This window comes from Bombus bifarius, unplaced genomic scaffold, assembly GCF_011952205.1.
Source record: "Bombus bifarius isolate JDL3187 unplaced genomic scaffold, Bbif_JDL3187 scf7180000008008, whole genome shotgun sequence".
NCBI lineage: Eukaryota > Metazoa > Arthropoda > Insecta > Hymenoptera > Apidae > Bombus > Bombus bifarius.
In genome coordinates this window covers 4,849,370-4,877,239 of record NW_022884386.1, presented here as the reverse complement: position 1 = coordinate 4,877,239, position 27,870 = coordinate 4,849,370, and the positions used below count along the sequence as shown (strand labels likewise).

General features: G+C 42.3%; 2 protein-coding genes across 6 annotated transcripts in view; one reads left to right on the top strand and one right to left on the bottom strand.

Annotated features, from left to right (window-relative positions):
* The window catches only part of LOC117206776, a 55,215-nt gene extending 40,255 nt beyond the window's left edge, over positions 1 to 14,960 (top strand). The window contains exons 2-8 of the mRNA XM_033446397.1: positions 2,058 to 2,193; positions 4,796 to 4,991; positions 5,871 to 6,081; positions 7,151 to 7,475; positions 8,325 to 8,591; positions 8,705 to 11,684; positions 11,858 to 14,960. Of these exons, the coding sequence (XP_033302288.1) occupies positions 2,058 to 2,193; positions 4,796 to 4,991; positions 5,871 to 6,081; positions 7,151 to 7,475; positions 8,325 to 8,591; positions 8,705 to 11,684; positions 11,858 to 12,196 (4,454 nt within the window). The 3' untranslated portion in view covers positions 12,197 to 14,960. The remainder of the gene's footprint in view (positions 1 to 2,057; positions 2,194 to 4,795; positions 4,992 to 5,870; positions 6,082 to 7,150; positions 7,476 to 8,324; positions 8,592 to 8,704; positions 11,685 to 11,857) is intronic.
* Positions 14,961 to 15,521: 561 nt separating this feature from the next.
* The window catches only part of LOC117206815 (calmodulin-like), a 77,264-nt gene continuing 64,915 nt past the window's right edge, over positions 15,522 to 27,870 (bottom strand). For all 5 annotated transcript variants that reach the window (XM_033446482.1, XM_033446483.1, XM_033446485.1 and 2 more), the window contains exons 5-7: positions 24,881 to 24,971; positions 18,126 to 18,182; positions 15,522 to 17,186 (exon numbers count right to left, since the gene is read on the bottom strand). In XM_033446482.1, the coding sequence (XP_033302373.1) occupies positions 17,104 to 17,186; positions 18,126 to 18,182; positions 24,881 to 24,971 (231 nt within the window). In that variant the 3' untranslated portion in view covers positions 15,522 to 17,103. The remainder of the gene's footprint in view (positions 17,187 to 18,125; positions 18,183 to 24,880; positions 24,972 to 27,870) is intronic.

Here is a 27,870-nt window from a genome sequence, read left to right as displayed (position 1 = left end):
GCTCGTTTCTACGTCGACGCTGATCCAAGTATTTCATAACACGACCTATGGCTATTCGCGCTCCTTTAACGCTATTATTAATTTACTATATGCATATATATGATTGGGGTTATTAGCGAAATTTTGTGCCAGTACAAATAGATTCTGTTGTAAGATAGTAACGATAATAAAACAAATAAGATTTTATAAGTGGATTTTATAAATGGCAAGTCACTCGATTATGCTATTTTCTAAAATCGTAAGATCGTAGAAGGCAAGATTACGAACAGTTTATTACTTTCTCGGAAATTTATGAGATCCAATATGTAATTCAATTTATTAATATTATTAGTTGATAAATTATCGTGCTGGCATCAGTGTCGTATCAGTTCAATCTGTGACGAAACTTACAATGCTGGTCAAAAGAACGTTCAATGTTTATGCTTGCGTGTATGACAACGATCATCTTCGAACGAATCTTTAAACAAATTCCTGTCGTTTATATTATTGTTCTTGCCTAATACGATTCGATTTTGTAGAATTAAGGTGCATTCTAGTATCGTTCGTCGTCTTAAATTTTCTTTCGATCGTGTCAATCGCAATGCTTGCAAGATGTCAGAATCTCTCTTTTAAAAACCTACCTACGGAAACCTCGATTTTCGACAATTATTATGGCACCTTGATTAAAGTGCCTGTTTCGCAACTCGACAGAATATTTTCCCTCGAACCCTTTCGCATGGGGCAAATCTGTCTGTGCAAAATAAACGTGTACGTACAGTCCTTTGTTAGGAACGGATGGAGAAGCATCAAGAAAGAATGTGCTCCCATTCTCCTCTGAATAAACATTTTCCATTTTCTGGTAAACTCGGCTTGGCTGGCGGGGCTGAAAATAGCAACGGAAGCAACGACCGCGGCTTCGACGCCTCGACACCGATGTACAGGGTGGAACGTGCGAATGTCGACCGCAGGAAAATCGTCTAGGGGTGAATTCGGGATATTTGAAATAAAGTTCCAGCTACGCTCGACCTTGTTTTCTCGAGTTCTCCTCGATAATTTATCGGGCATCAGCGAACATATTTGCGAAAGATACTCGAGATTTGTCACCATCGATCTTCGCAAATCCTGTATTTTCTGAGTCATCTCGTTCCTCGACTCTCGAGGAAGCACGTTCGAATTACTTTTCAAGCGAGAACCTGTAATACAATTTAATTGGAGTCGAACGGAAGTGGCTTTATACGCGGTGAGCTGACTTACTCTACATATAGATATATGTGCAGAAAACCGAGCATGTAGGTCCGATAAAAGCTTGTAATATAGATGGACTTGTCAAGGTCGTTGCAAGGTTAGTCGCGATACCATGACCTCTGACTTCTTCCTGTTAGAGGGACTGAAATCGCAACGTATTTATCATCGAATCAGTTTTTCCGATATTTCGGTGACCTTAGAGTTGCCTTGACACCGCGACCTACTTCGTTTTTTCTCCTCTGGATCTCCGCTCGAATTTGAATTCCACGAGTTCGGTTACGCTAATAGAACACCTTGGACGAACGTTGCGTACCAGCGTTACGAGCGTTGGCCCCATACGTCGAGCAATTTTTCTTATTTCTATCAAGTGTCACACCCAATATATCTTCGAATAAACGGCCCACCGTCGCTGGCGCCGGTGCTCTCGCGGAGCATGAATAATAGCGCGCAGTTTTAGTGGTCGTCCGAATCGCGTGGGATATTTCAGTGTGTAAGAAAACAGCTCGCTCGAAACCAACGCACGAGCGTAAGAAGGAAAAAAGAGAGAGAAGATGGAATCGAAAATCTTATTCTCGTGAGAAACGTAAAATCGTTGACCCGGTCGCGTGCAAGCTCTTTCCACGGCTATACAGTATGAAATTTTCAAAAACACTTGGCAACGCCCGTTGAATAAAAGACGCGGCAGCGTTATCATGGACGTCGATCGATTTCCCACGCGCGAGACTTGCCAAGGAGGAACGGTGTGTCGCGCCCTCCGCCTCCTTTTCCTTGTGTGTTCTTTCTTGTGTATGTATTCGGAACATCTGAAAACGACTGGCGTTTTATTGTTACAGTGGTCTACTGCGACTACACCGCTTCTGGAAGGTCGCTGCAATTTCTCGAAGAGTACATTGCGAAGGAGGTGCTGCCATATTTGGGCGACACCCGGGCGTCCACGTCCATCTGCAGCCTTCAGTCTTCTCTGTTCAGGTAAGACGATCGAGAGACGCCCTCTCCTTTCCATGTTCTCCCTCCATATTTTCTCTCTCTCTTTCTCTTGGTATATACAGGGTGGTTGGTAACTGGTGGTACAAGCGGAAAGGGGGTGATTCTATGCGAAAAAAGAAGTCGAAAATATAGAATAAAAATTTTTCGTTTGAGGCTTTGTTTTCGAGAAAATCGACTTTGAATTTTCGCTCGGTACGCGTGCGGTACGTTATAACGAATCTCACTGTAGATCGTTGTCTCGATGGAAAAATGAAAAAAAAAAAAAAAATTTGTATTCTATATTTTCGACTTCTTTTTTCGCGTAGAATCACCCCCTTTCCGCTTGTACCACCAGTTACCAACCACCCTGTATATATATATATATATATCTATGCTATCAGCGTGTGACTGGACCGCCGAATGATCACGATAACGATCGAGGTCGCGGCGAGAAGCACGCGCACGCATTTATACACGGTCGACGATTATCGAGCGCGACACATCCGCGTTCACCAGCTGCCGCTTCCCAGAACCAATTCCAGTTACTGGTCAGCCTATTAATCGAGATATTGTAGCTATTCGCGGACCAACACGATCCGTCGTCCGTTCAATCGTTCGTCCTGTTGTTCGTACGCGACCGTTGTGTACTTACGTACGTCGCGGATCGCATCGTTAGAAAGTATCCGAGCATGCGCTATGAATTTGTAATCGTCGATTTCCTACGCGAAATTAGCATATCGTACCGCGTGCAACGTACGATTCCGGTTGACGTACCGTTTCTGCGGTAAACGAGACTCGTTTTCTGCGCCACTCGACCGTACACGAGCCTTTCTATTTCTCCGCCGACCCGTACAATTTCGCCTCCATTCCACGCATTCCGCTCGCGACACGTTTCGTTTCATATCTCAGGTTCATAGTCGATCATAGCCGCCGATAATTGTCCGTTTACTCGCTGTTGGCATAGTTTTCGATCGAAAAGGTTGTCCCGCGCGAAGCGACCCCGTTATCCCTAAATCTTACGCGGTCGAACGTGTAGGGGTGGTTCCGCACAGCGTCCCATTCCCTGGCGCTCATGTCCCAGATCAATATCCCCACCGAGTCGATTCCCGACCGCTTACCGGCTGTCCAACTGCACCACCAAGCCAGTCACGACAATAACGCGCCTTTTTCGTCACGCGACTTTTATACGGTTACATCCGAATCGCGTTTCTCACGTAAACCGGAGATAAGCGAGAGGTCAGAGGGAAAGTGGTACGAGCGAGAATGTTTGTGATTTGGGAAAATTGTGGCGAAAGTTGAACTTTGGTAGAGAGAAATCATACGTATGGTTCTGAATATTAACGTGAATACTACCGGAATGATTTAAACGACTAGTTGGTATCGTTTTTTTATTAATTCTATAAATTTATAATACTCTTTCATTTGCAAAGTGTATGGATAAAAATTTGCTTCCCCCTGCAATTTTTACGTATTTCTTTATACCAATACTTTTATTTAAGTTCCTTCGATACGAGTTTTATACTCTGCTGGTTCTCGGCAGTTGTAGCGCTAAAACGCTAACAAAATCTACCAGAAGGATACTGATATTCTTGGAGAACAATGTACTTGTACCATTTTTCCATCCATCCCTTCAAATCTTCTGTTTAAGCGAGTGAAGCAGCTTCAGAAACAGAGTAACGCAAATGTGATTCGCCGTTATCCAATGTACACGTAACAAGCGGTAAAAGTATGAACGATACGTTGCGCAATACAACCCTGACGTGGTTATGGACGGATGCTTTTCGGTTAGGCGAATAAACATTGCACCTTTTACTAAGATCTAAATAATTCATTAACTAAAGCTTATTCCTTGAGCATCGCGGCTATCGTTTGCTACATTAAGAAACATATAACGTAATTTACTTGCACGTCACGGGTAACGGGCACTGACATTCTTCGTGTCGAGACTCGTGATCGTATTCCTAACGATTGTCGGCTATCCTTTTGCTCCGATTCAGGTGTTATATTTTTTAGGGGTTGTATATGGTGCTGGCAAAGGCATCCCTAGCTTCATCTTTCCACCCGCTGGCGTGTTTTTGTCTAGAGTAGACGCGCGTGTAGATTTCCGCGTTCAAATAGCACGTGGAGTCAGAGTATCATCGTGGCAGATGTTACTACCACGCGTGTTTTCCAAGCCACGATATTTTTGCCAACCATAATTCTATCTAAACCTATCGAGAGAACTTCGTATAAACGAATTTCACGTAGCGAAAGTCCATCGTGTTTTCCTACCGCTCGTGACATCCTACGCGTATATCGCGATCTCTCGTTCAGACAAATGAACTTAATCGGCAGAAATTCGTGTATCTGATTAAAATTTCGTTGCCATAGAAATGGACTTGGAAGAAGCGTGTTTTCCTATAGCGATCGTAAGCTTCGTCCTACTTGCGTTTCTCTGTTCGAGGCGACCTCAACGATCGCCAATGAAACTCGAGATCACGAGACGTTCTTGAGAAACGCGAACGAGCATCGTTTGTTCTCGATTCGACAAACAGCAGCGACTTTACGATCGTTAATAGCCACGGGAGGACGAATCGATGTATCCTGACGGCAAGGATCTTTACAGACACGAAGCCAGAGACATTGTCCGACATGCGGTGGGAGCTGGCGAGCAGGATGCTGTGCTGTTCACGGGTCAAGGCACGGCGGCTGCCCTTCGTACGCTTTTGCGACACCTCGATGTCTCCAAATCCACCGTGGTGTTCGTGGGACCGTTCGAGCATCACGCGAATCTCCGGCCTTGGCGTGAGCATGGCGTCAGGGTAAGCAGACGATACGATATTTTGAAAACAGCGAATCGAAAGTATTCTCGTCGATGAAAACGTTTGATGCGTTTCAATGTAAACGTAAATGTTGTGAAAGACATTGAGAGTTCCACTGAGGATATTTTTGAGTCATCATTCCTTCCTGTTTTCGAACAATCTCCTTGTTACTGAATTATAAGATATTAAGTAGATGGAAATGAGTTAACCTTTTAATGGCATGATTTTGAATAATTTGTTTATTTGCTCTCTCAGTAGGGAATAAGTAAATCTATTTCGAGCCGGCTGTTGAGAATTTAATAATCGATACGTTCCTGGAATAGGCGTAGTATTTAAAAGTAAGAAGAAGTTTCTACGGTGATAAGTTCTGGTACGCCTTTGTTCGGAGCGAAGAGAAGTCTCCGGAATGTGCCTTTTGAGCGAAACTCGTGGGGAAACTTCGAAGAGTCTTTGACACTTCGCAGAACACGAATGCGTGATACATGTTATTCCGGAACTAAGCCATTTGCAATTCTTTCCTTTGAAGCGACTCCAACTCGCCAGGCATCGCTATAAAATTCTCGGTATAAATAAAATACGATCTTTTGTCCGCCTCACTGACGCAAAAGTGTTTCTCAAACGCGTATCGTTAATCGTTTTTAAATTGCTAGAACGTTCAACAAGTCATCGAAGAGCATAGAATATTCAGAAATAGAGATTATACTGCAAGTGTAATCGTGCGTTCGCGTGAGCAAGTACCGACTTAGGATCGATAACATCGTACGGCAAAAGTGGAAACCGTGAAAGTAGAACGCTAAAAATAGGGCAGAGAGTATGCAAGTAGAATAATACTTCATAATAGAATAATATTTGTTTGTAACATTAAAACGATTATCGTAGATAGTACGAGTGTCCGAGACTCGAGAAGGTTTCTTGGATCTGAACGATCTCGAGCGGAGCCTGATCAAAGTTCGAAGCGAAGGTGTTACGCAAATGATCGGATGCTTCAGCGCTGCCAGTTGCATAACCGGGGTTTTGGCAGATGACGTCGCCACGACCCTTCTACTGCATCAGTATGGGGCACTTAGCGTCTGGGATTACACCACAACAGGTAACAATGATGCACGTGGAAGTCGATATACGCGTGGAAACAATGAAAGATTCAACGTGACGTAATGTTTGCACCCTTTTCTGACAAAAGTATATTATCACGATCATTCGATCCTGATCGATCGGGCACGCGTATTATCAGTCGCGTAAAAATTGTTATCTCCGTATCGTATGAAATTTCTTTCTTCTTTTGTTACCTGAAATAGAACAATGTCGTTGTAAATGTCATTTCAACATAATAGAAGATAGGAGAGAAATTGTATGACTCCGTTGGAAGTTTGATCTATAGAAAGATAAGGGAAATGTAGAGATTTGTTTGTACGCGGTGCTTGAGGATTGATTTTTAGAGAAGACGAATGCAACTTGAGTTGGAAATGCGATTACGCATGTAAGTAGAAAGTGACGGTGACGATCAGATTGAAGTCGTTATCCGTTGAAGAGTCTGGTATTTATCTGGTAGTAATCAATGAAACTAGTAATTACCGGATGACAATCACTTACGGATACCGTGATCTTTAAAGTGGCAGACGTAGGAACAATACAGTTTTTCGCAGATAAAAGAGATGTTAAATACCTTGTTCTACAAAAGGATATGTAAACGCTAGAACGACTAATCGCCTCAGTTTATCGCCATTAACGAATTGATAAGAGCTATTATCGTCATCAACGAGTATAATTATTCGCAATTTTTCGATTTTAAAGAAACTATTTTAAAGAACGGCGAGTGTGTTTGCGTGTCTCCGTTCGAAATAATTTTCTTATTGTTATTAATGTATAGAAGGAATATACACAGTTGCTACAAAGTATTATTTCAATGAAACGTAGAACTCGTTGAAAACCTGTTTCGTTGAAAAACAAGTAAAAATAAAAGGGTACGCGCAGATCGTTTTTACGACCACTGTATTAAATCAATAGAAATTTTTATATCTCTAGTGTTGATCAATATTATACTTCATAGTATTATGATTTTTTCATAGACGATAGTTAAAAAGTGATCGAACGAATTTACTGTAAAAGCTTAAAGTAGCATTTATAGAAACGTATATTCTAGAAATACATCTATTTTTCAGCCCCGTACATTCAAATCGATATGAATCCACATCTGCCCGGCGTCGGGGAGACGACCGTGCACAAAGACGCGATTATTTTCGCCGGGCACAAGTTCATCGGTGGAGTTCAATCCCCTGGCGTGCTCGTGACCAAACGGTCCCTGTTGAAAGATAAAATTGCCACGGAGGACATGCGGGACTCTCATCACTATCACCGGGATCCGGAACTCTGCGAGGAGAGTGGCACCGCGGGTGTCGTCGAGACCATCAGATGCGGACTCGCTGTGCAACTGAAAGAGAACGTCACGCCGCGAGCGATCGTCACTCGTCAAGATAAGATTTCCAGGTACGTTTTTTTACACGTCTGCAATAAAAATGTAACGTGAATTAACAATTTCATTGTTGAAAAGTCGATCAAAATCGACGAATATCGAGCTTGTTATCGTCTAAAAGCAAATCCTCGTACAATCGTAGCAAATCGTACAATCTGGTTACCATTTTCCTTTCATGTTTGGTGAACTTGTTTGTTTCAAATACGATATGTGACACGTGCAGTGTTCGCGAGGAGGAAACGTCGCCGATATCGTGGAAATATTTATAGCCGATTTATACAGCAGAACGGTAGATATCGGGAAGGGGAACGTCTTCAACGCCAGACCTCCTGGAGCTCTGTATTCGACTGAAATCGATTGGCAGTACGAGACTGCTTCCTTGATTGCGAATCGCTGGTGGAAATAACTCGATTATTTCTTTTTTTAAATTTCTACCGGCCGATTCTCGTACATTAAAACGTCGGTTGCTACGGTCGTTACTGGCGATCAGTCTTTAGTCAGACTTTAGCATCGATGGTTGGTGATGTGAGAATTAATAGAAACAATTGTAGACTAAATTTGTAGATTAGTAATGTAAAATACTGGATGCATAAGAAAGCGGTTAAAAGATGTTCGTAATAAGCGTGTCACGTATAAATGACAGTACTTCGGTGCTGCAGATAAGAAACATGAAATTTGCATGACAATCAGCGAGATAACAAAACCAAATTGCAATGTTCTTGAGCAACCACGCGATATAAAGGAAGGCTGTGATCGACTTTGAACGAAGGACGTCCGCGCACAATGTTTTCGAAGATCATTTCGATCGATGCTGCAAGTGGATTGTATTTGTAAAACATGATCGATGTTTCCTGTTTGTGTAGGCAAGTGTTGGCACACGTACGCACGATTCCGGAACTAATTCTGCTCGGTAGCGGCTCGCAGAATGTTAAGAGGCTGCCGATCTTTTCGTTTATGGTGCGTCATCCGCGGGGCACGTTCCTTCACCACAACTTCGTGTGCGCCGTGTTGAACGACGTGTTCGGTATACAGGCGCGTGGCGGGTGCGCGTGTGCCGGACGTTACGCTCACGATCTGATGGGAATCGACCAGGAACTCGCCAAGGAATACCAGAAGGCGTTGATAGAGGGGTACGAAAGTTGAAAACTTCATTTGGACCGTATCAAATAATTACGGTGCATGACACCGTTAAATAGAACGTACTTGCCTGCGCAATCTAACCGGGTTACCTTATCGTTTCCAGGGAACGGAACACCGAGAACGAAGAAACGAACGCCGAAGGTCTGAGGCCGGGTTTCGCGAAACTCTCCTTCCCTTACTTTATGTCTGAGGCAGAAGTGGCGTTCGTACTGGAGGCACTAAAAATGGTAGCAACGGAAGGTTGGAAATTGCTGCCGCAGTACGTGCTCAACTCGGATACGGGTGAATGGCGCCACCACACGAATAGCGTGTTCAAAGAGCGAAAGTGGCTCAGCTCAATCAGATACACAGACGGGAAGATGAACGCTTCCGAGAGACGAATATCCGGTACTGGTGTACTTCCGCAGAACTACGGCGACTGTTTGCAGACAGCGCGCAACATTTTCAACCGGGCTAGGAAAATGGCGCAGAGGTATCCGCTGCAGATAGATCGTAGCTACAACATCGTGTCGGAACGGCTGGAGTCTTTACGATGGTTCATGTTGCCGAGCGAGGCGCAGGATCTCCTTCTGGGTAACTCGCAGAACGTGAAGCAAGACGTGCCTTTCAGTCCGATGCTATCTTGGAACAAGCACAGCCATCACACGCCGACTACAACGCACGACAGCTTGGTCAATTGCCTAGCCTTGGCTAATAGCATCCGTCGACTGAACAGCGACATTCCTCGAGCGGGAAACGCTCCGATCTCGTCGAATTCACCTAGACACAGAAGTCTTCCGGTATTGAGTACAGTCAGGAGAACTCTGTTGAGCGCGGCCGAATTCCAGACTTCTTCGTCCAATCCAGCGAACAGCAACGAAGAGGAACAGACGTCGTCCATTACCACCGTGGTCGATCGAAATACCGAATCAGCCGGTGAGAGGTCACCGGCTACTTGTCCGAGTTCTCCGATGCCCGTGAGGTTCGCGGTTGGCGAAGCGGTCACGGCATCGGCTCTCAGCACGATGTCTCACGCGGGCAGCAGGCCAATTAAAGAGCAAAGAGATTCTATAGACTCCACCAACGCTGGTCGTGCCAGGTGCAACTCTCTCGGTAGCACCAGCGGCGGTGGCAACGATTCGGGGAACCGAAACGTCGCATCGTCCTCGTCCTCCCCGATTCCACTGCTTCCGCTGAGCCCGCAGACCTTGACTAGTCTGGGATTAAGTGGAAATAATGGCAACTCCTCGAAGCACAGACGACATCACTGTAGTTGCAGCAGTCAAACGGATTTGAATTCTCTGGAGCTGGACAGTAGCAGCCCCAGTCATTCGATCTTGTCGTTAAATTGTCATAACCCAACATCGCCCCCGTCTTCGTATTCCTCTGTCTATGATTATACGGAAAGATTCGTAGGGGGAGGTAGGTCGTCACCAGTTTCAGCGAACGGCGGTCAAAAGTCAGAGGACGATCTGAGAGCTTACGTAAAAGAGGTGACGAAGGAATTAGCGACGGAGATTAAGTCGGAGATCCGAGAAGTGATATCCAAGGTCGACGATGCGCTGTCGGAAACGAACACTTCCGAGAACACGCCGCAACATCATTCACGCAACCTAAGCGCCATTAGTCAGTTGTCCGTAGAGGACAAACAGACGAGACACGATTCGTTCACTGCGAGCGATATCGCGGAATATTTGATGGAATTCTCGAAGGAAATGGCTAGCGAGGTGAAGTCAGAGATCAGATGTATGGTTAATGCCGTGGACGGTTTGCATAGACACTCTCCGGATGCTTCGGCTTCGGATGTGTCGTCGAATGGTTGCGGCTCGCCGGATAGAGGGAGGATCGTTCAATCTTCCTCATCGCCCAGAATGTCGAGCGCCAGACGAAGCGGACCAATAGAGATCTCTGGGAAGATCGGAGAACTGACTCAACAGGAAAGCAAAATGTCCAGCGAGTGTTCTTCGGACGAGACGGTAATTTACGTGATGAAGCCAGCTGAGAACGAACAGATGGTTCGCAACCAATCGAAAACTGACGACGAAGAAGTGGTACACGACTTGGATGACGATTTAAACGACGACGATTCTCAAGAACGCGGTGGTTTGGAGATCGGAGACGCGCGAAAGATTCTTCCCAAAATTTATTCCGCCGTGAATTCCGTTAGTTCCCAAGACAGTGGTATCAATTTATCTTTCCACGAGAGCGACAAGTCTCTAGATTCGGTTGATTTAAAGCGTAGCAGCAGCGCAGAGTCCAATTCGACCAACAGTTACGGTCGCAAACCAAGAGCAAGTTCGATGACCGCGTTATCCAATAAATCAAGTTGCAAGCAGCAAGTCCGTCAAAACGATGACTTTTCTGAAGACGAGGAATGTTCGAGCGATCTGAAGGAGGAAGAAGATGGAGACCAAGGAGCGACATTTGACTCGAAGGGCGGGAACACCGAACTGTCCCGAGTTCAGTGGCATTGCCCGCCAAAGAACATTTGGAAGCCAGCTGTCGAGGCAATGCAAGAGTTCGATATGATTCGAGACAACGATAGAGTGCTGGTCTGCTTGTCGACTAACGGCAAGAGTTCCTTGTCCTTGTTACACACGTTGCACCAGTACCGATTCTACGTAAGATCAAAGGGCGTGGACTTTGAGATCGGAGCAGCCACGGTGGACGCAAACAGATTCGATCCTCTGGAACTAATGAGCTATCTGAAGGCTCTGGACGTCCCTTACTTCTACGAAGAACAGAGCAGCGAATTCAAGTGCAGCAGCGGTGACAATCAGCCTGAAGAAGAAGCTGTGGACGCCAGTGGAGCGTGCAGCTTCTGCAACCGAGAGATCAGGTCGCAGTTATACGCGATCGCCAAGCGGCATAAATACAACGTGCTGGCTGTTGGCCAGCACTTGGATGATCTTACCGAGAGTTTCTTCGTCTCGGTGTTTCACGGTGGCAAACTGAAAACCATGAAAGCGCACTATTACATACGACGTCAGGATCTCAGGGTCGTACGACCATTCGTATACACCCGAGAAAAAGCGTTGAGACAGTTCGCCGATAGTAAGAAGCTGTTGGTTTCACGGGAAATCAGGTCAACTGACCTTCCCGAGGTGAGCTTCTCCTACAGTTTATTTATATCTTTGATTGTTCGTCGTAGCGTATCTCTTTGCTCGTCCTTTAATTAAACGCGATCGATAATTCTCACGTACTTTCCCCTCGATGATTTCGTTCTTGACCCGTTAGAACATCCACTTCGACTATACGCTTTTCGGTTTTGTTACAGAGACAGAAACAAAGCAAGGAGTTAATCCTGCAACAGGAACGCGCCTATCCTCGACTTTACTGGTCCTTGAGGACCGCCTTGCGACCTTTGATCGACGCCCATGGCCAGCAACTCGATCTCGATCTCGCATCTCCCGTGGGAAACAACGGGGGCAACAATTCTGGCGGATCCAGTTGCAGTTCGTCCGCCAGCAGCGTGGGCAATGCACCCACTGGTGTTAACAATCAACAGAAGAGACAGCGAAGAGCGAAGACAAATTCTGTCTCGGTAGCTACGATTCAGTACAAGGCACAGGAGCATGATGACAATGACGAGACCGACGAAGAACCGGTCCTTTGAGGGAGACCCGTCGCGAGATGGGATTTCAATCGTGCTTCTATCTCATCCTCGCATCACCGTCGAAAACCACCGTTATCGGCATTCTCCATAGTTAGGAGGAGGCGGCTACGTTTTGCCAGCGCCGCCGCTACCGCGAAAATTCAAGATCCTGAGGGAGAATGCTAAGATCGATGTTTCATTAAACGAAATCGATCGTGCGAGAGAGGGAAAGATCGCGACGAATGGATCGATGATGAGATACATATTTATATATAGCTGTACGAGAACGTACTCGGTCTTTCGGACTATCTTTGCTAGGCTACTATTCTGCCAGTAGCGATCGTTCGATCGTTTTCTTGTTTTCAAATGATCAACGCGTAGACCAGAGGGTTTTCGAAGTTCGTTTGGTGACCCTCTGTTTGTCCAAGTCTCTTGCGATTTGTCGAAGCTTCGTTAAGATTCCGTGAATATGTTTGCGATTCTGTACTTCGATACGAAGTTGCTGTAACGGTTATGATTTAACGTCGCGTCGTGAAGCGTTTTGATTTTCGCACGAGCGGTCTCACGGGATGTCGATGCACGAAAGTAGGACATTCGCTCGAACAATGAGCGCAACGACGGGTCGAATATTTCCTTTTCCTTCGTGTTCTCGGAAGAAATGGTTGTCAAAGTCTGAGAACGATCGTGGAAACCGTCGTCGCGGATCGTTAGATATGTAACGACATAAATTGCTTCGTAAGCTACTTAAGGAAAACGTTGTGTGCGTTTAAATGTTACTTACGTAAGGACACTTAGCGTTTAATAACCACCAACATGTTGAGACTTCGGTTGTACTTTTCAAGTTCAGAGCACGCGATGGCGACTCCAGAGTCTTGTCTTGTTGAAGCAACATTCGAAGATGCATGGATCTGGATAATGGAAAATGGAACTGACGTTGAAAGTAACAAAGATAAAAGTACGAAAAGAAGAAAATAAATACAAGTCGGTTTGACAAATCAATTGGATTCAAGTGCATGACTGTACGATCTGTATAATTGGATGGTACTAGGTAAACGAGAGTAACTCGAATGACTCGAGAAGAGCCAAAACCTCGACTGCTCAAGGGACCGCATTGTTAAAGTTAAACGAAGGACGCTTGATTTTTTATATAATTACGATTTGATAAACCAACGAGCCTCGTGTCTCGCACCGGTGAACGATTAGAGTTAGTTGCTTATGATACGAACATTTTTGTAAAATCGTGTCCGCGATCACTGTCGAGACGAGCCTCTTTTTTCGAGCATTTTTTGACGATCGAACGCGATTCTTCGCACGGTGTCTTTCAATAGGAGAGAGAACGTAAGTGGATTTTAAATAAGGATAAGGATACAGGGATTTTTTTATCGTTTGGAATCGATAGGACGTTCATTTTTTTGCGGTCAAGAAAAATGTCGTCCTTGACGATTCGGGAACAAATTGAACGGTGGGAAGAGCAAAAGAATCGAGAAGGAAAACGCGCTTGTTCGATCTTGCAAACATGCGCAGACCAATCGACGATGTGTATTTCTCAACTTGATCTGTTTTTTCGCTCCATGTGAACGTTTATCGTACTCGGATTACGTAAAGTCGGTCAGAGGATTTGAGTAGTGAAGGTTTTGACAAATTCTCAGCCGTTTCGCATTGTATTTCGATAGCACGCACACAAAACTTGACGCCTAGCCGCGTATATTCGTAAACATATACGTGTACATACATATATTGCTTCTGTGACGAGTAAACCGAAGAAACATGGTATATATATACACATATATATATACACATATACATATATACATATATACATATACGAATCATTAAACGAAAGCTTTTTCCTCTTAACTGGTAAAATATACGTACTACATCTATACATATATATCATGTATGTCGCCTTGTTCGAAATCATTGGCGGAATCATATTTTTCGAATATTGTATAGCCGTTTTTTTTTCGTCGGTGAACAAGAAAGAAAATAAAAAAAAAGGATACACGTAAGAAACGTCGAATTATTCGCGAAAGAAAAAGTTACGACGATCGCATGATATCTTTCATTCTTCTCGATTTACCGTGGCCGAGCGGGCGTACTATTTTCGGATTATATTTGCCGGAAGTAAGGCGTTCGCCAACCGTGTTCGGTCCAACGGACTGGGATTCGTGTAACGAGGATATATTCCAGCCATTCTAGATTATATTAGTAGACCGAGAAGCGAAAACCAGTTAACGGTCAAAGCAGGATGGCATAGTGAAACTTAAAAATGTAAAACAGCCGTACGGACGCTCGTGGCCTCGATCTCGTCGCGATCGTCGCGGCAGTTGGCGTCGATGGTTCGATGATTGAAATATCCTTCGGCTCGATACTTAACGAACTCGTTTTACGTTTTCGTTTCGTTTTATGTTTGACAGCTGTGTATGCTCGCTATCGTTAGGATTTAACTAAGGAAGCGTAAGGTTCCGTACGTACGTAGGCCGCATGTAAAACACACACTGTAAAACGTAGATACTTCTGGTACGTACGTTTCGCGTCGTACCGATTCTTCCTAACGAGCCCGTTCATCCGTTTACGGGACGGAGAATGTGTCGGTGTTGGATACGGAACACCATAGAGGCAGAAACAACATTTAACGGGAAGAAAAACACGTGAAATACGAAAGAACGGAAGTCTCGATCTATATGGATTTTCGCGGATAGATATTACCATATTTTCCGAGGGTTACGAGAGGACGTTGTTACTGTAAAGATATGTAAGTTTATTTATCGCTAATAAAAATGAACGTTTAAGAAAAATTACGTGGCTACCAGTGGATATATGTATTCGTGTTCAATTTCCGTGTACCTTGCTCCTTCTACAGCCACTTCTTTCTTCCTCCTTTTGATGAAATGAAAGCGATCCATATTCATCCTTGTTTTCGTGATTCGCTCTATCTTCCGGTTAATCCGATATGAACCTTTCAATGTTAAATGAATTACAGTGAGTTATATCAATCAGAAGCTAACAAGCGATCCTGGTATAACTTTTAAATTCTACTTTAGTGATCCATTCTTATCAAAGAACACGTTGTTTAGTTGACTCATACCTTATACCTTTTACACGCGTCTTTTACTTTCTTCCAATGAATTCAATTTGTCTCTCGATTAATAGGATTCTCTAAAATTTCACGAGACTCGTCCATTAGTCTCGCGTGAACCACGACGTGAATTAAATCACATACATCAATTGGATGCTAGCAGCTAACCATAGTGTAACACTTTTGCTTTCTACGCTGATATCTATTTTTATCAGATGTCTTCTTTTCTCAGTGGAAGGGAGTAGTAAAGAAAATTGACACAGCAAGGAACGTTTGTTTAGTAGATTTATTAGACCCTTTAAAATATTTTAAACAGCGTGCGACTCTTGTTATTTGGCGTAACAGTGAGATATCGTTAATAAGGTACACAGTATGAAGCTCAAGGAGAGCAAAGCGATCAAGATCGATTTAAAATTCACAATTCAACCGTTCCCCCTCGCGGTCCCGACTCGCTACCTTACGTTCTGCGAACGAATCGGATCGTGGGCATCGTTCGAGACCCGCTCCACCGAAAGTTTTCGAAAAGTGCAAGCGCGAGTTCTCGTCTCGTCCACGTGTTTCGTCGCGTGTTCGCCAAAATGGCGGGAACGCAATACCAAAAGCTGTTGCGATCAAACGTCGTCGATCGATCTCTAGCGACATCGTAACGGAGAACCCGATCTCGAACATATCGAGTTTACTGCGGTGCTGGATCTTCTTAATTTTTACGTTATTTTAGGTGAAGAATACGGTGCATCACTTAGATTAGACGAGAGAGAGAGTAAAATCGAAAAATCCATATATCTTATGAGAAGAAATCGATTATCAGCCGATCGCCTTTCTTTTACAGTGACACAGGCGATCGAGACATCAAGAGACTCGAATAGAGTTTAATTAGTCGAGAAAATCGTCGTTTATCTGAGAGATGGAGCACGATCCTTGCGTTCTTTAATCAACAAGATCGTTTAATTAGCGATCGTGTCTCCGTCTCTAACACCAACCTCTCGTGTCTTGCTTCGCGCGAGTCACAATTCGCAGAGATTTATCGGTAGACACTGTAGCGCAGTTAACGAAGGAAGTTAGACGACGCGTCGCTTGCTGGGACCTTATGTTACACGAAACGCGAGCCGGTTCTCTCGCGTTCACGTTACACACTGCGTCGTTCATTCCGCTTGCTACGAAGACGCTTAAAAATATCAGCACTATGACGTCTGATGGTGTATCAACGTAGATTTTCTTTCTTTAACGATCGACTGCACCGTTGCAATTAAAGAGGATGGGATGGGAAAAAGAAAATCGTTCCTTCGCGTGTTGCTATAATAATTCGATACTCGTTGCTGCGAATCGATAACAGAACATATAGAGTCGATCGATGTATCTTTAAGGGTGTTCGGATTTGGATAACGTAAAATCACACCAGACGTATCTACGAATCATGTGGTAGATGAGATTAGAGCTTGTCGAAAAGGTCCCCTGACATTGGCCGAAGATAACGAGCGTTACGATTAAGTCAAGTTCAAAGTGGCGCCATGAACTCTGGTCAGAGAGTGGCGCACTCTGTCGGTCCGAAACGCAACTATCTTCCGCGCCGGCGGCCATTTGAACATTTTCTGCGACTTTCCTTACATTCTACGCTCGACTTTTTCTTCGCTCGAAGATTTAACAGACGCAAGCAGAAGGCTCGGGCATTACGAGCATATCATTTTCGTTCGATGCACATCAGGCCGAATTTCGACACGAGATGTTCGCGATACATGCAACGAGGTGAATGTCAGAGGGGAAGAAAGTGTACGACTAATGCGATTGTCCGTTGATGTTGGCTTGATGTTAATTCGTTCTATCTAATAGAGACACGAGAATAGATAAAATCCTAGAAGACCGGGGACATCACCTCATCTTCCTCGTCCTCCTCGTCGTCGTCGATCCCAGGCTCTCCGAGCGCATGGACGAATTCTGGAACAGAAATATCTTTGCTGAAGTTTCGGCAACCACGTGTCCTTAAAGACGTCGCAAAAATAAATAGGTTTGCCAATACCATTTTCATGTCGACCCTTTGCTTATGGAATCTATTCAACGCCTACCCTCCGTTCAAACGCAAGCTCCAAAAACCCGGTATAGAATTACGTACGTTTCAAAAACGTCTATAAAATAGAATTTACCCTTATCTAGTTTAGATGTATATTCGTTCGTGCAAAGTATTTCCCGTGCAGCTGGTGCCCATAAATAAAATAAATTCTCTGGAATGCGTCCCATGGTCCAGTGTCACAAATTCGATGAACGTAAATTGTATTACCATTGCTCTCGTGGAGGGTCCCAGAGATACGTTAATCGAACTGCAAGAGATCACGGACGAGATGCTTCTTCCAATCCCAATACTACAACGGATCAACAATTCCACGTGCCATGTCGCTTAAGGAAATTCGTGGGGAAAGATACACGGAAGCTTTGGCCATCTTTGAGGAAAAAGGGGATAAATAAGGGTAATCGTGATCGAAATGTTTAGGTTTATCGCAGATGGCAACAATGCACGTTCCACCATTCATGTACATAATATGTCCGAAGAAACAATACTCGAACAGAAGGTTAGAATGTAAATAGAAACGACAAGGGTGAGACAGATTTTTCCTTTCGATTCTCTGTTAGCCGCATCATCGAGAGGATGGAATTTCTCCAAACTCGCAACAGTCGATCTTCTTTCTGCTCTCCTCGAAATGTTTCTTTGGTATTTTTGTTCGTTCGTTCCCCCAAAATTTTCCTATCCCCGACCAAACATACATCGATCAATCGCGATCTCGTATCACACGCGTCACGTACTCGAGGAATTCCCAGTTCCATTCAGCCATTCGTATTTTTCTTCGATTATTAGGAACTCCTATGGGGCATTGGGCTTACCATAGAAATCGATTCGGCCGTCTCCGTCCACGTCCACTTCCTTGATCATGTCTTCGACTGAAACACACAGCAAAACCAGCTTACATCTTTTCTTTTTCTAGTATGGTTTAAAAATTATAGGCGAAGCAAATCGTCGGGTAAACAGGGATAAAATGATTATGGTTACGGTTTTCCCTCTTTCTTTTGGCTTTATCTCGATATTCGCTATCGTCATACGTGTTTACACGCGCGAAATTCCGCTGCACTTTACACGTGTATACAAGATGCGGATAGAATCAGCTATATTCGAGATGGTTTCTCTGCTAGTTTCACGAGAAAATCTGTCGATGTGAAAAGAACAATTGAAAATTCTTTCACGATATTACGATAATACGGTTCCTTCTTCCCAAAATTTCTTACAATCTTCCTTTTTAAATTGTATTATATATTTTACATCGTGGACGTCTTCCTTGTATTCCAAATTGTACGGAAAAGTGAATTGAAAGATATGATATCGTGTAATTGCACAACAGGAAAAGAAGAACGTGTACGTAATTCTATTTCAGAAACGCAATATAATATCATTTTTCTTTTTTATCGCAAAATGATACTTTTGAAAATTTTGTTTTACGGCTGCAGATTTCTCATTTAATACCAAGCGAACTTTCGTTTGAAAAATTCTTTCGTTAAACCATCAAAACGAATTTCGTTCTCACTGATTTTTGCGAACAGATTATATGCAAGATTATTACAAGTTAGGTAGAACGATCGTTAAATTGTCGGACGGCTTGACGAGAAGTTGAAATTAACATCTTCACCGTTAACATACGCACCGTAGGCATTCACTGACATGGCAAATATTGCATTTAGTCTGATTAGAGTCACCTATGAACGTTCCTATGCTAATTAACGGCTGCTGGTAACGAGCGCCAATTTAATTTTTCACCGGCACGGTTCCGCCTCTCGTTCCCGTAAAATTCGAAGTATTAGCGCTCGAAACAACGTACCAAGCGATTAATATTCTGGCCTGCGCTTCCCACGCGCGAAAAACACCTCGATAATGTAACCGCTCTGCCCCTCGCTACGTGTTACCAGTGTAATACAGGAGAAGTGGAAAACGACCGATCGTGGTCAGACATGACGCAACCACGTCGACAATTTCCCATTTTAATTCCGTTTGATAATTCGATAAATCGTCGCGTCAATTCTATCGTTGCTAATTTTCTTACCAATAATTCTATTCTTCCGCAGATATTTATCCGTTTTCTTTTTCTTGTAGAATTTTCTATACGGAATATTGATTTTATGTAATTAATATTTCACTCGCTAACTGTAATTCCTCGAAATGCAACAAATTCGTACATGAATTTTGAGATTGCGAGATTGTCTAAAGGATTGTTGTTTCTACCCTTGCACAGCGTTTTGCCTATTTTTCCAACGATGTTTTCTCTATTCTTTCCTCGGATTTTTATTACTCTATGATTGGCTTTTTACCAATTATTAAAATTCGATCTTTCCACGAGACTGCAAGTGACTGCTTACATCCCTGTAATTATCCCACTCGACCTTAGTCTCGATTGTAACTGCTAATCCATTGTGAATGCAACAGCTGCGTCATTGCGAATTCCCACGATCCTCCGCGAACGATAAACGCCATATCTCGTATCCGCTAATACTCTATTAATTCTCATCACGATCGCTGTAATTGCACGAAACAAGTCACAGAAGTGTTTTCAGTGGCCCAGTACGAGTTCCCATAGACGATTACTGTTTCTTCTTAAAAGTTACCACGACTGGAAATAACGTGCGCGTAATCTGATTTTTCTACCCTTTATGAATCATTCTGACCTAGATTGTTTCTTTCAAAAGGAAAAAATATACTTTTTTGGTGCGTATAGCTATTCCTTTAAAATTTAGAAATATATTGTTGAGACGATATATTATACAGAGAGTCGCAGATATTAACGGCCAAACGTTGCCAGTATATTCTGTGCGCGTAAATAGGGAAAAAGTCTTATACAAACATAGGTCGTTTAAAACTTTATTAAAAAGTTACGACAAAAATATGAAATACGAAGGGAACAGTGGCAGACTTACGGTTATTGCGACATAACGTAGGAATACATCAGCGATATTTACGTTCTATCTGTTTATTTGAAGGCAGCTAATTCCCATGTGAAAATGTTCATCAAAACAGATAATTCAGGATCGAAGAGGCTGAGAGTAGAATTTATTATCCAGCGAATTTCATTTCCATTTTCTTTCATTTCGTTAAATGTAATCATTTTGAGATGTGAACATCTTGGAATGGAGAATTTGTTACATTTGCATAAACCGAACGAACGTACGTGTCGCTGATGTGTTCTTACATTATATCGCAATAAGCGCGAGCCTCTTACTGTTCCCTTTGTATTATATTTCATTTCATTTTTGTCATAACTTTTTAATCAAGTTTTAAACGACCTATGTTTGTATAAAAATTTTATCTCCTCTTTCCTTCTTCCCCAATATACATGCGAACAAAAAATGAGAAATATTTTCAATACCAAATAATTCGAAATTTGGAGATCCTTGGTATTTCTTCGACAATTCTTTTTAATATTTACTCCTCTATATTAACTTTTAATACTTCTTTCCACGTTTCTTAATATTTGGAGATATATTGTCTGACTCTACACGAAGTAATCTACTTAGAATTCTACTTCCCGGTCAGACACGTCTATCCAAATGATGCAGATGTTGCAGTATTGCGGATGAGTCGTAAATAGATTGGGAAGGATATCCTTCGGGCTTCAAATACTTGGGATTTTGATACTATAGCAAATAGAAACTTGAGAATAGCAACCCTTGCGATAATTCACGAGAAACTGAAGGATCGCAGACGGCAAAATTTTAGAGTAAAAATTGGAAATGATTCCAATTGTGTTTCTCGAAATTCTGAAGCAAAATAGTTATTTAATGATATCAAGTCGAATTCCACGATCAAAAACAGTTAATACGTAACGAAGATTTGTAGCATCGATGTCGTGATCGCTTGAGATCACTTCTTACCGTATCTCCTTCTTCGAAAACATCTACGGTATACCGCGTGACTTATGAATATTTAATAACACTTGCTACTAAATTATACAATTGGCAATTTTCTCGGTGGGCTATTACCGTAATCGGTTTCATAGCCTACGGCAAATGTTAATACCTAGATAGGCAGAAATACATATAGGGCATAAATTGATTCCAGTCAATTAGTAACCTCATACCATATATTGGACGGATTATTACGTTGCCCTGTGTAGATGAAGCCACGCAATTTACCGTTTCTCAGAACGGGTCGCGCTATTAACTCAACCCTCGACAAATTTGCTCGAGATGCTTCTTGATTGTCTATTGTAAAACTTTCGCAAAGGTTAGAAGCACGGGAAACAGGGAAGAGAAAGAGAGACAGGAGTGGAGGCTAGTTTCGTTGTTTTTGCGCGGCCACTGTTGTTTTATTGGGCCATTCGAGCGAGTTAAGTTTGTTAACAGGCTCATCCAGCTCGGTTGGTCACCGTAACGAGACGTGGTGAAAAATATCGTCTCTACCGTGAATTTTCAAATTAATGCTGGACGCTAAAGTCAGAAAGAATTGAAAAATTAGAAAATAATCCTCTTTGTATTCCGTTTGCGGTTCCATAGCTGTGAAGAAAACGTAAAAGTTTTAATTCGGTTTTCTGCCGATAAAAAAATATTTCGCGCATCTTTTTTCCTTTGAATGCGAAGCTTATAGTTTTGGGAAGTTTCACTTGGAAATATTAGTGAAGCTATGTACCAAAGTTGCAGATACGCTGCATCATAAAAGTTATAAACGTTACTATGTATGACATGGTGTGACACGTATTTCACCACAGGTATGCACAACTTGTTCAACAAGAGTGAATTAATACCTAGCCTTCTGTGCTTACTTAACTTTCATTAATATTCACATTTCAACGCTTGAGGGATATTTTAAGCAAAGAGGAAGGATCTGGCGTATTTCATAGTTATTTCTCCCAAAGTGTTGCAAATTTTCCTCGTGTCATAAAAAGGAATCGTATTCAGCAAGTATCACTGAGTTTGGTAGCCATTCGGCGCGCGATCGCGCGTAACGAAATTTCTCACGAAGCTTCTTTTGCGAAAGTGTTCTAGGAAAGTGCTCAGGCGATCGGTCGAAACGACGGCAACATGACGTAGAATTTACATTGCAAAAAAGTTTACGAGATTGTCGTGTAAAAGAAGGATAACTTCAGAGGAGCTGTAATCTTTATTTCTTTGCGTGACCCTACGAAATTCTAGCGGAGTCGATCGAGAAAGGAGCAAAGAATTCTTCTTCGTATTCTTTCGGACGAGGGAATCCTCGTCGAACTTGCGGAAGCTTGCAACGACACGTCAAATAAAATTAGAGATCACGCGTGTCGGCTAATCCAACGAGATAACAAGGGGGGACGAGAACAATGGCAACGAATGTTTTTCCAAATGGAATTTTATTTCGTTTCGCGATAATAACAGCCATTTTGTCTTTTCGTCTTTGCCCATTTTTCCCTTTATTTTCTCAGACTCGCTTGCACTCGAAATAATATTTGAATTTCCCAAGTTAGTTCCCAGGAACGACCTATATTTTTCGATTTAGTCTTCCTTAGATTTCCTAACGAAAAATTCCACACAGTTTGGATATGGAGTAGTGGAAATGTACGAGAATACCTGGACAAATTTTAGCGGCGCGAATATTGCAGATATTTCGAGGATGCGTTCGTGAAGATTTCTGGCGAAAATTCGCCGCGACAGATAGAGCGTTGCACGATCTTCGTCCACGCGTTTTAACCAACGCGATGCGAGATTGGAATCGATTTGTCGCGGGAACGAAAGACAAGCGCGGAATTGCTATCGAATGAAAACTTTCCGCGAACTTCCCTTCTCGTTTTTGCCTCTCGGGAGGCCTCTTTCTCGTTTGTACTTGTTCGACAGTTTACGAACGACGAATCTCGATATCTCCGATTCGTTTAATCAATCCGAAATCGTTTAGTATCATATAATTACGGTGTATTTTCACGCTAGAACTATCAGAGTGAAATAACCAACTGGTAAACTTTCATAGAAATTTTATAGGTTTATCGCGGCATATCTTTGATAAAATATTAGGTTGTCCGAAAAGTTTCTTTCGTTTTATGAGGAAATAATAGACGCGCAACGTTTTTGGTTTTATATTATTTTGTCGAATTACGTACGATCCATTTTGTTCTGTTGAGATAAACATTTCACAGACTTGGTTTCGCGTTTGTATGCATTGTTGTAAAAAATACGTTTGCGAAAGAAACACACTTTCCGGACAACCTAATATATGGATACATAAGAAAAGTTTACACAATGAAAATACTCAATGACAACTTCTACGAATTCATAGCGTTAAATCAAAGAAACATGAAAACATATGAAACAGAAAATAAGATAAAAAATATCGTAGTACAAAAATTTGTGCCATCGATATCGGTTATCGGTAACCAAAATAAAATTTTGGTCATCGATAATGGTTATTGGTAACCACGAAAAATCCCGATCATTTATATTGGTTACTGGTAACCGACAATGGTTATTCGTAACAAGAACAAATAAAAATTCATATTTTTCAATCGTTTTGTTTTTTGAGAAATTTCTTTGAAATTTACTGGTAACTGACTTCCATGTAAATAACAATGAAATTTTTACTCGCTGACTTTTTTCTAGAAAAATTGTTGAATACTTGACTATTACCTCGGATCTCTGAGTATTAAATAAAAATAACTCGAAATTGGAATTCGATAATTTTCCCTGAAGGTAGAAAACTTTTTATCTGACTTGGGTATGACGATAATGGAAACATCAGATAATACAATCTTTCAGATTTATAGCGTTACACCAATATCTGTTTCTAAGATCAAGTTCTTAAAATTCGAAGATTCGTTTGTCTGATTCGACACGGCACCATCTACTTACGCTTTTACTTCCCGGTCAAGACGCGTCTATACAAACGATTCTGATGCTCTGGCATTACATACGGATCGTAAATAAACTAGAAAAGGTATCCCAACAAGCTGGGGATCTTAGAATTATGGGAAATAAAAATTTTGGTACCACGACCCTCGTGATATATCACTTGCTATGACTCCTACGGTTTTCCCCAATTCTTAAAGTATATACATCCCATGCATTGAGTACCACATATTTCTATACTACCCTTCCTTTCTATCCTCACAAGAAATACTCTTGAATGTGCTCCACGTCGCACCATTCTGCCGTGAAGTTCCATTCATCCACCGTTTTTACTATCAACACTATCCATTATTATTTTCATTTTTGTTTTATTTATCTAGACTTTGTTCGTCCTTTCGATTTATTTATTCGCATCTTCGATTTATTTGTCCCGGACAAGAGAATAAAATTCACAGTCAACTTCAAACAGACTGCATAGGAAAACGTATTTACACCATTCACGACACACGAAACTCGATACGTCTGCAAGATACAGAGATTTGTTTGACTTGAATAAAAGACTACAATTTAAAGAAAACTTCAGACGGACCGAGAAGAAAATAAATATGTCATCCACTGTGCTATACGTAGTGGAAAACGTATCAAGTAAAATAAATATAATATAAAATGAACAAACTATGAAATACAACGTAATATAAAATAGGATAAATAATATACGAAATACAAAGCAATATAAGACAAAATATAAAATAAGTATAAATAAAATAAACATACAGAGAACGGTAACAGATACGTACTCTCTTCTTCGGACAAATCCTCGCCGAGGCACTGCAGCACGGCTCTCAGGTCGGAGGCGGTGATGTATCCTCGATTGTGTTTGTCGAACACCTGCAAGCAAACAACGAATCGCTACAGAAAACTTCTACACCGTATGCCATCGGTTAGAGCATTCGGGTTTGAATCATCCGGGCGAGATAGATTCTTTTATTTCGAGATAAATGGAATATCCGCGCAAAGAAAATGGCAGACGGCACTTTTCTCTCTCCGAACTTAACGGGAGGGTTGCTCTTTTCGAGGGCGTCGATAATCGCGCGGACGATGAGGCTCGCGAGTAAATGCCGACGCGGGAATAATAACGAGGCGCACGTCTCTATTATTTGTCAGGCCGTGCCGCTGTCGCAGACGCAATCACGAAACCATCGCACTTTTGTGGAAGTAGAATTGGGATTGATGCAGCTCCTGGGAACGTTCTCTGTGCGACGACCTTCGACTCGTTCGTCTAGCTCCCGGTGCAAACGTCCTTCTCCGACGCTTGCTTCGTTACCAGCAAATTAATGGGTTTGCATTTTCCATGGAAAGAGAAACCAGGCCACGTTTCTAAGGAGTCACGTGCGCAACCACAGCGTCGAGCAACGATGTCCATTCGCGACCAACGTCGTCGAGATTTCTACTGAATTGTCAAGCAAACAAGTAAAGTTCATCGACCGAGGATAACGAGGGGGTGGAAAGGGGAGTAAACAGGATCGAAAAACGGTTATTTTCGCTGATCTTAATGGTCGATTTTCGGTACCGTGGGAATACAGTTGCTCGCGAAAGTATTTGAACACTGGTAAACATCTTTTCCGATATATCGTGTTATATGAAATATATATGATATATCCGTTATATGAAATCTTTTGAAAGTTGGACAAATCCGATTAGTATCTCGCGATCGCATTAATCAAGTTTCAAACAAATTAAAAAATATTTATATTAATAAGTCTCCGTATTCGGTGGGATTATCTTTAATATTTTATATACTTCAGATGGCTATTCATGCCGTGTGCCGTATACCATTCCTTTTTACAAGATATATGTTTGCAATAAATATCTTGCAACATTTATTAATCAATGGAAGCATGGCAGCCGCGTCTTGTTACAGGGTTAAACGACATTTCAAAATGTTTGTTATGAAACACACAATACACACACAGAAATTTTCTATGATAATTGTCCGAACACTTTCCTGAGCCATCAGTCGGTGTTTTGCGATTATGGGGAATATTTGTTACGGTAGGAAGGATAATTGAATTAGAGAGCTGATCGTTATTCGGTTATAATACAAATATTGTAATGCAAATGGTATTACACGAATATCTCAATTCGTCTGGCGGTTCGACATTCGATCTGCGTTTCTGTTTTTATTGGCTAACGAAATTGCACAGCCATGTTTATTCATCGGATATTTTGAAATCGTCCAGATCCACATAATCACGTTGATCCCGTATTTTTAAACATGTTTCTAGTTAGTTCAAATAAAGAGAAATCGATATTCGCTCTGACTATTTACGATATAAAGAAAACATCGCTCCAATGTTGAACGATTTTTGTTCAAAATATTACATCGCGATAAATGGAATAATAAATGTGTTTCGTAATGTTCAGAACCATTATACTATCCAAAGTTTAATTTTCCATGATGCCGTTAGTGGAAAGTGAACAAGCTCGGAACGCTACCTGTTTCTTAAACGAAGATAGGCAAATTGATAGAGAGAAAAGTTGGGTTGCTTAACGAGAATCGTCTCCTTACGATACCGTGCTTCGCTGGCGCGCAATATGTAGTTGGTATTTATTTAAATGGAGCTACGCATCGATTCTGCTCGTTATTTCGCTTACAAGGTAACGCCTTCGTTGCAAGTCGGAAACCTACTTTCCAACAGCGTACAAAACAATTTATGGAAGATTATTTATGGAATAATGTGCCTTAGCTTTATTCAGCAAAGAGATAGAACACTCGAGTAACTAAATAGTCGTTTTCGCCCCCTTAACTTTCCACCATCTGATCAAGTTTACGCACAATGGCGCCAAAAGTTTCTTCCCTCGGCAATTACGCAATGCGTTCCAATTTGCGAAGTCCTTCTTAGACGAGGTAGGGATAAGGGCTCGCTTGAACACCCTTCCATTCTTTCCCTTTCCGCAGCATCTTGAGGTCAAAGGTAACAACGTCGGGTAGATAGTCGGTGATTGCGAATCGACCAGTTTCCAGGTGGCGGAACTCGCCGAGTCTCCCATTACAGCTTAACGATTACACACACTTTTCTGTTTCTCCGTTGACTGGAAATCGTTGGACTGGCTCCGTTTCCGATCACAGGGGAATATTGTTCTCCATTGTGCAAGGAAATGGGAAAGGGCAAAGAAAAAAAGTTTCACGCAAGATGCCGCGTCTCGAATCGCGACGACGCGCTTTGACGTGACATTCTCACATTCATCGACGTAGGAAATCGTAATCAAGCAGTCATTACGGCAATTACCAAATCGTTAGCTCTCTAACTATTCCATTATTTGCTCGCACGAGTGGTTGGTCGTGTGGTCGTCGAGCCAACAAATATAGCACGTCGTAATCAACACTATCGTTATTTGCATACTCGAGAACCGAGCGTGTCTCATGACGATTCCATCGCACGATGAGTGCAATTTTTGCGCGATAGTTTCATCAGTGAGTGATTGGCGAACGGATCGTCGATCGACCTATCGAACGAGTCTCAGTGGAGAATCGAATTCGAAGCATTTGGATCGGAACGATCGATCTGATTGATTAATCCACGGTTGTTCGTGATCGACTTTTTTCTGAGACGCCTCGATCAGCCGCGAAATTGGATACTTCAGCAACTAAACGAAAGGAAGAGATTGTGTTTCGGAAAATGGAAAAGTAGACATTGGTTTTCAATGCCTGGAATACACTGGAATCGTGCCAATAGACGTGTAAACTGTGCGTAATTAATCAATCGCCGATTAAGTCTGCGTTGCA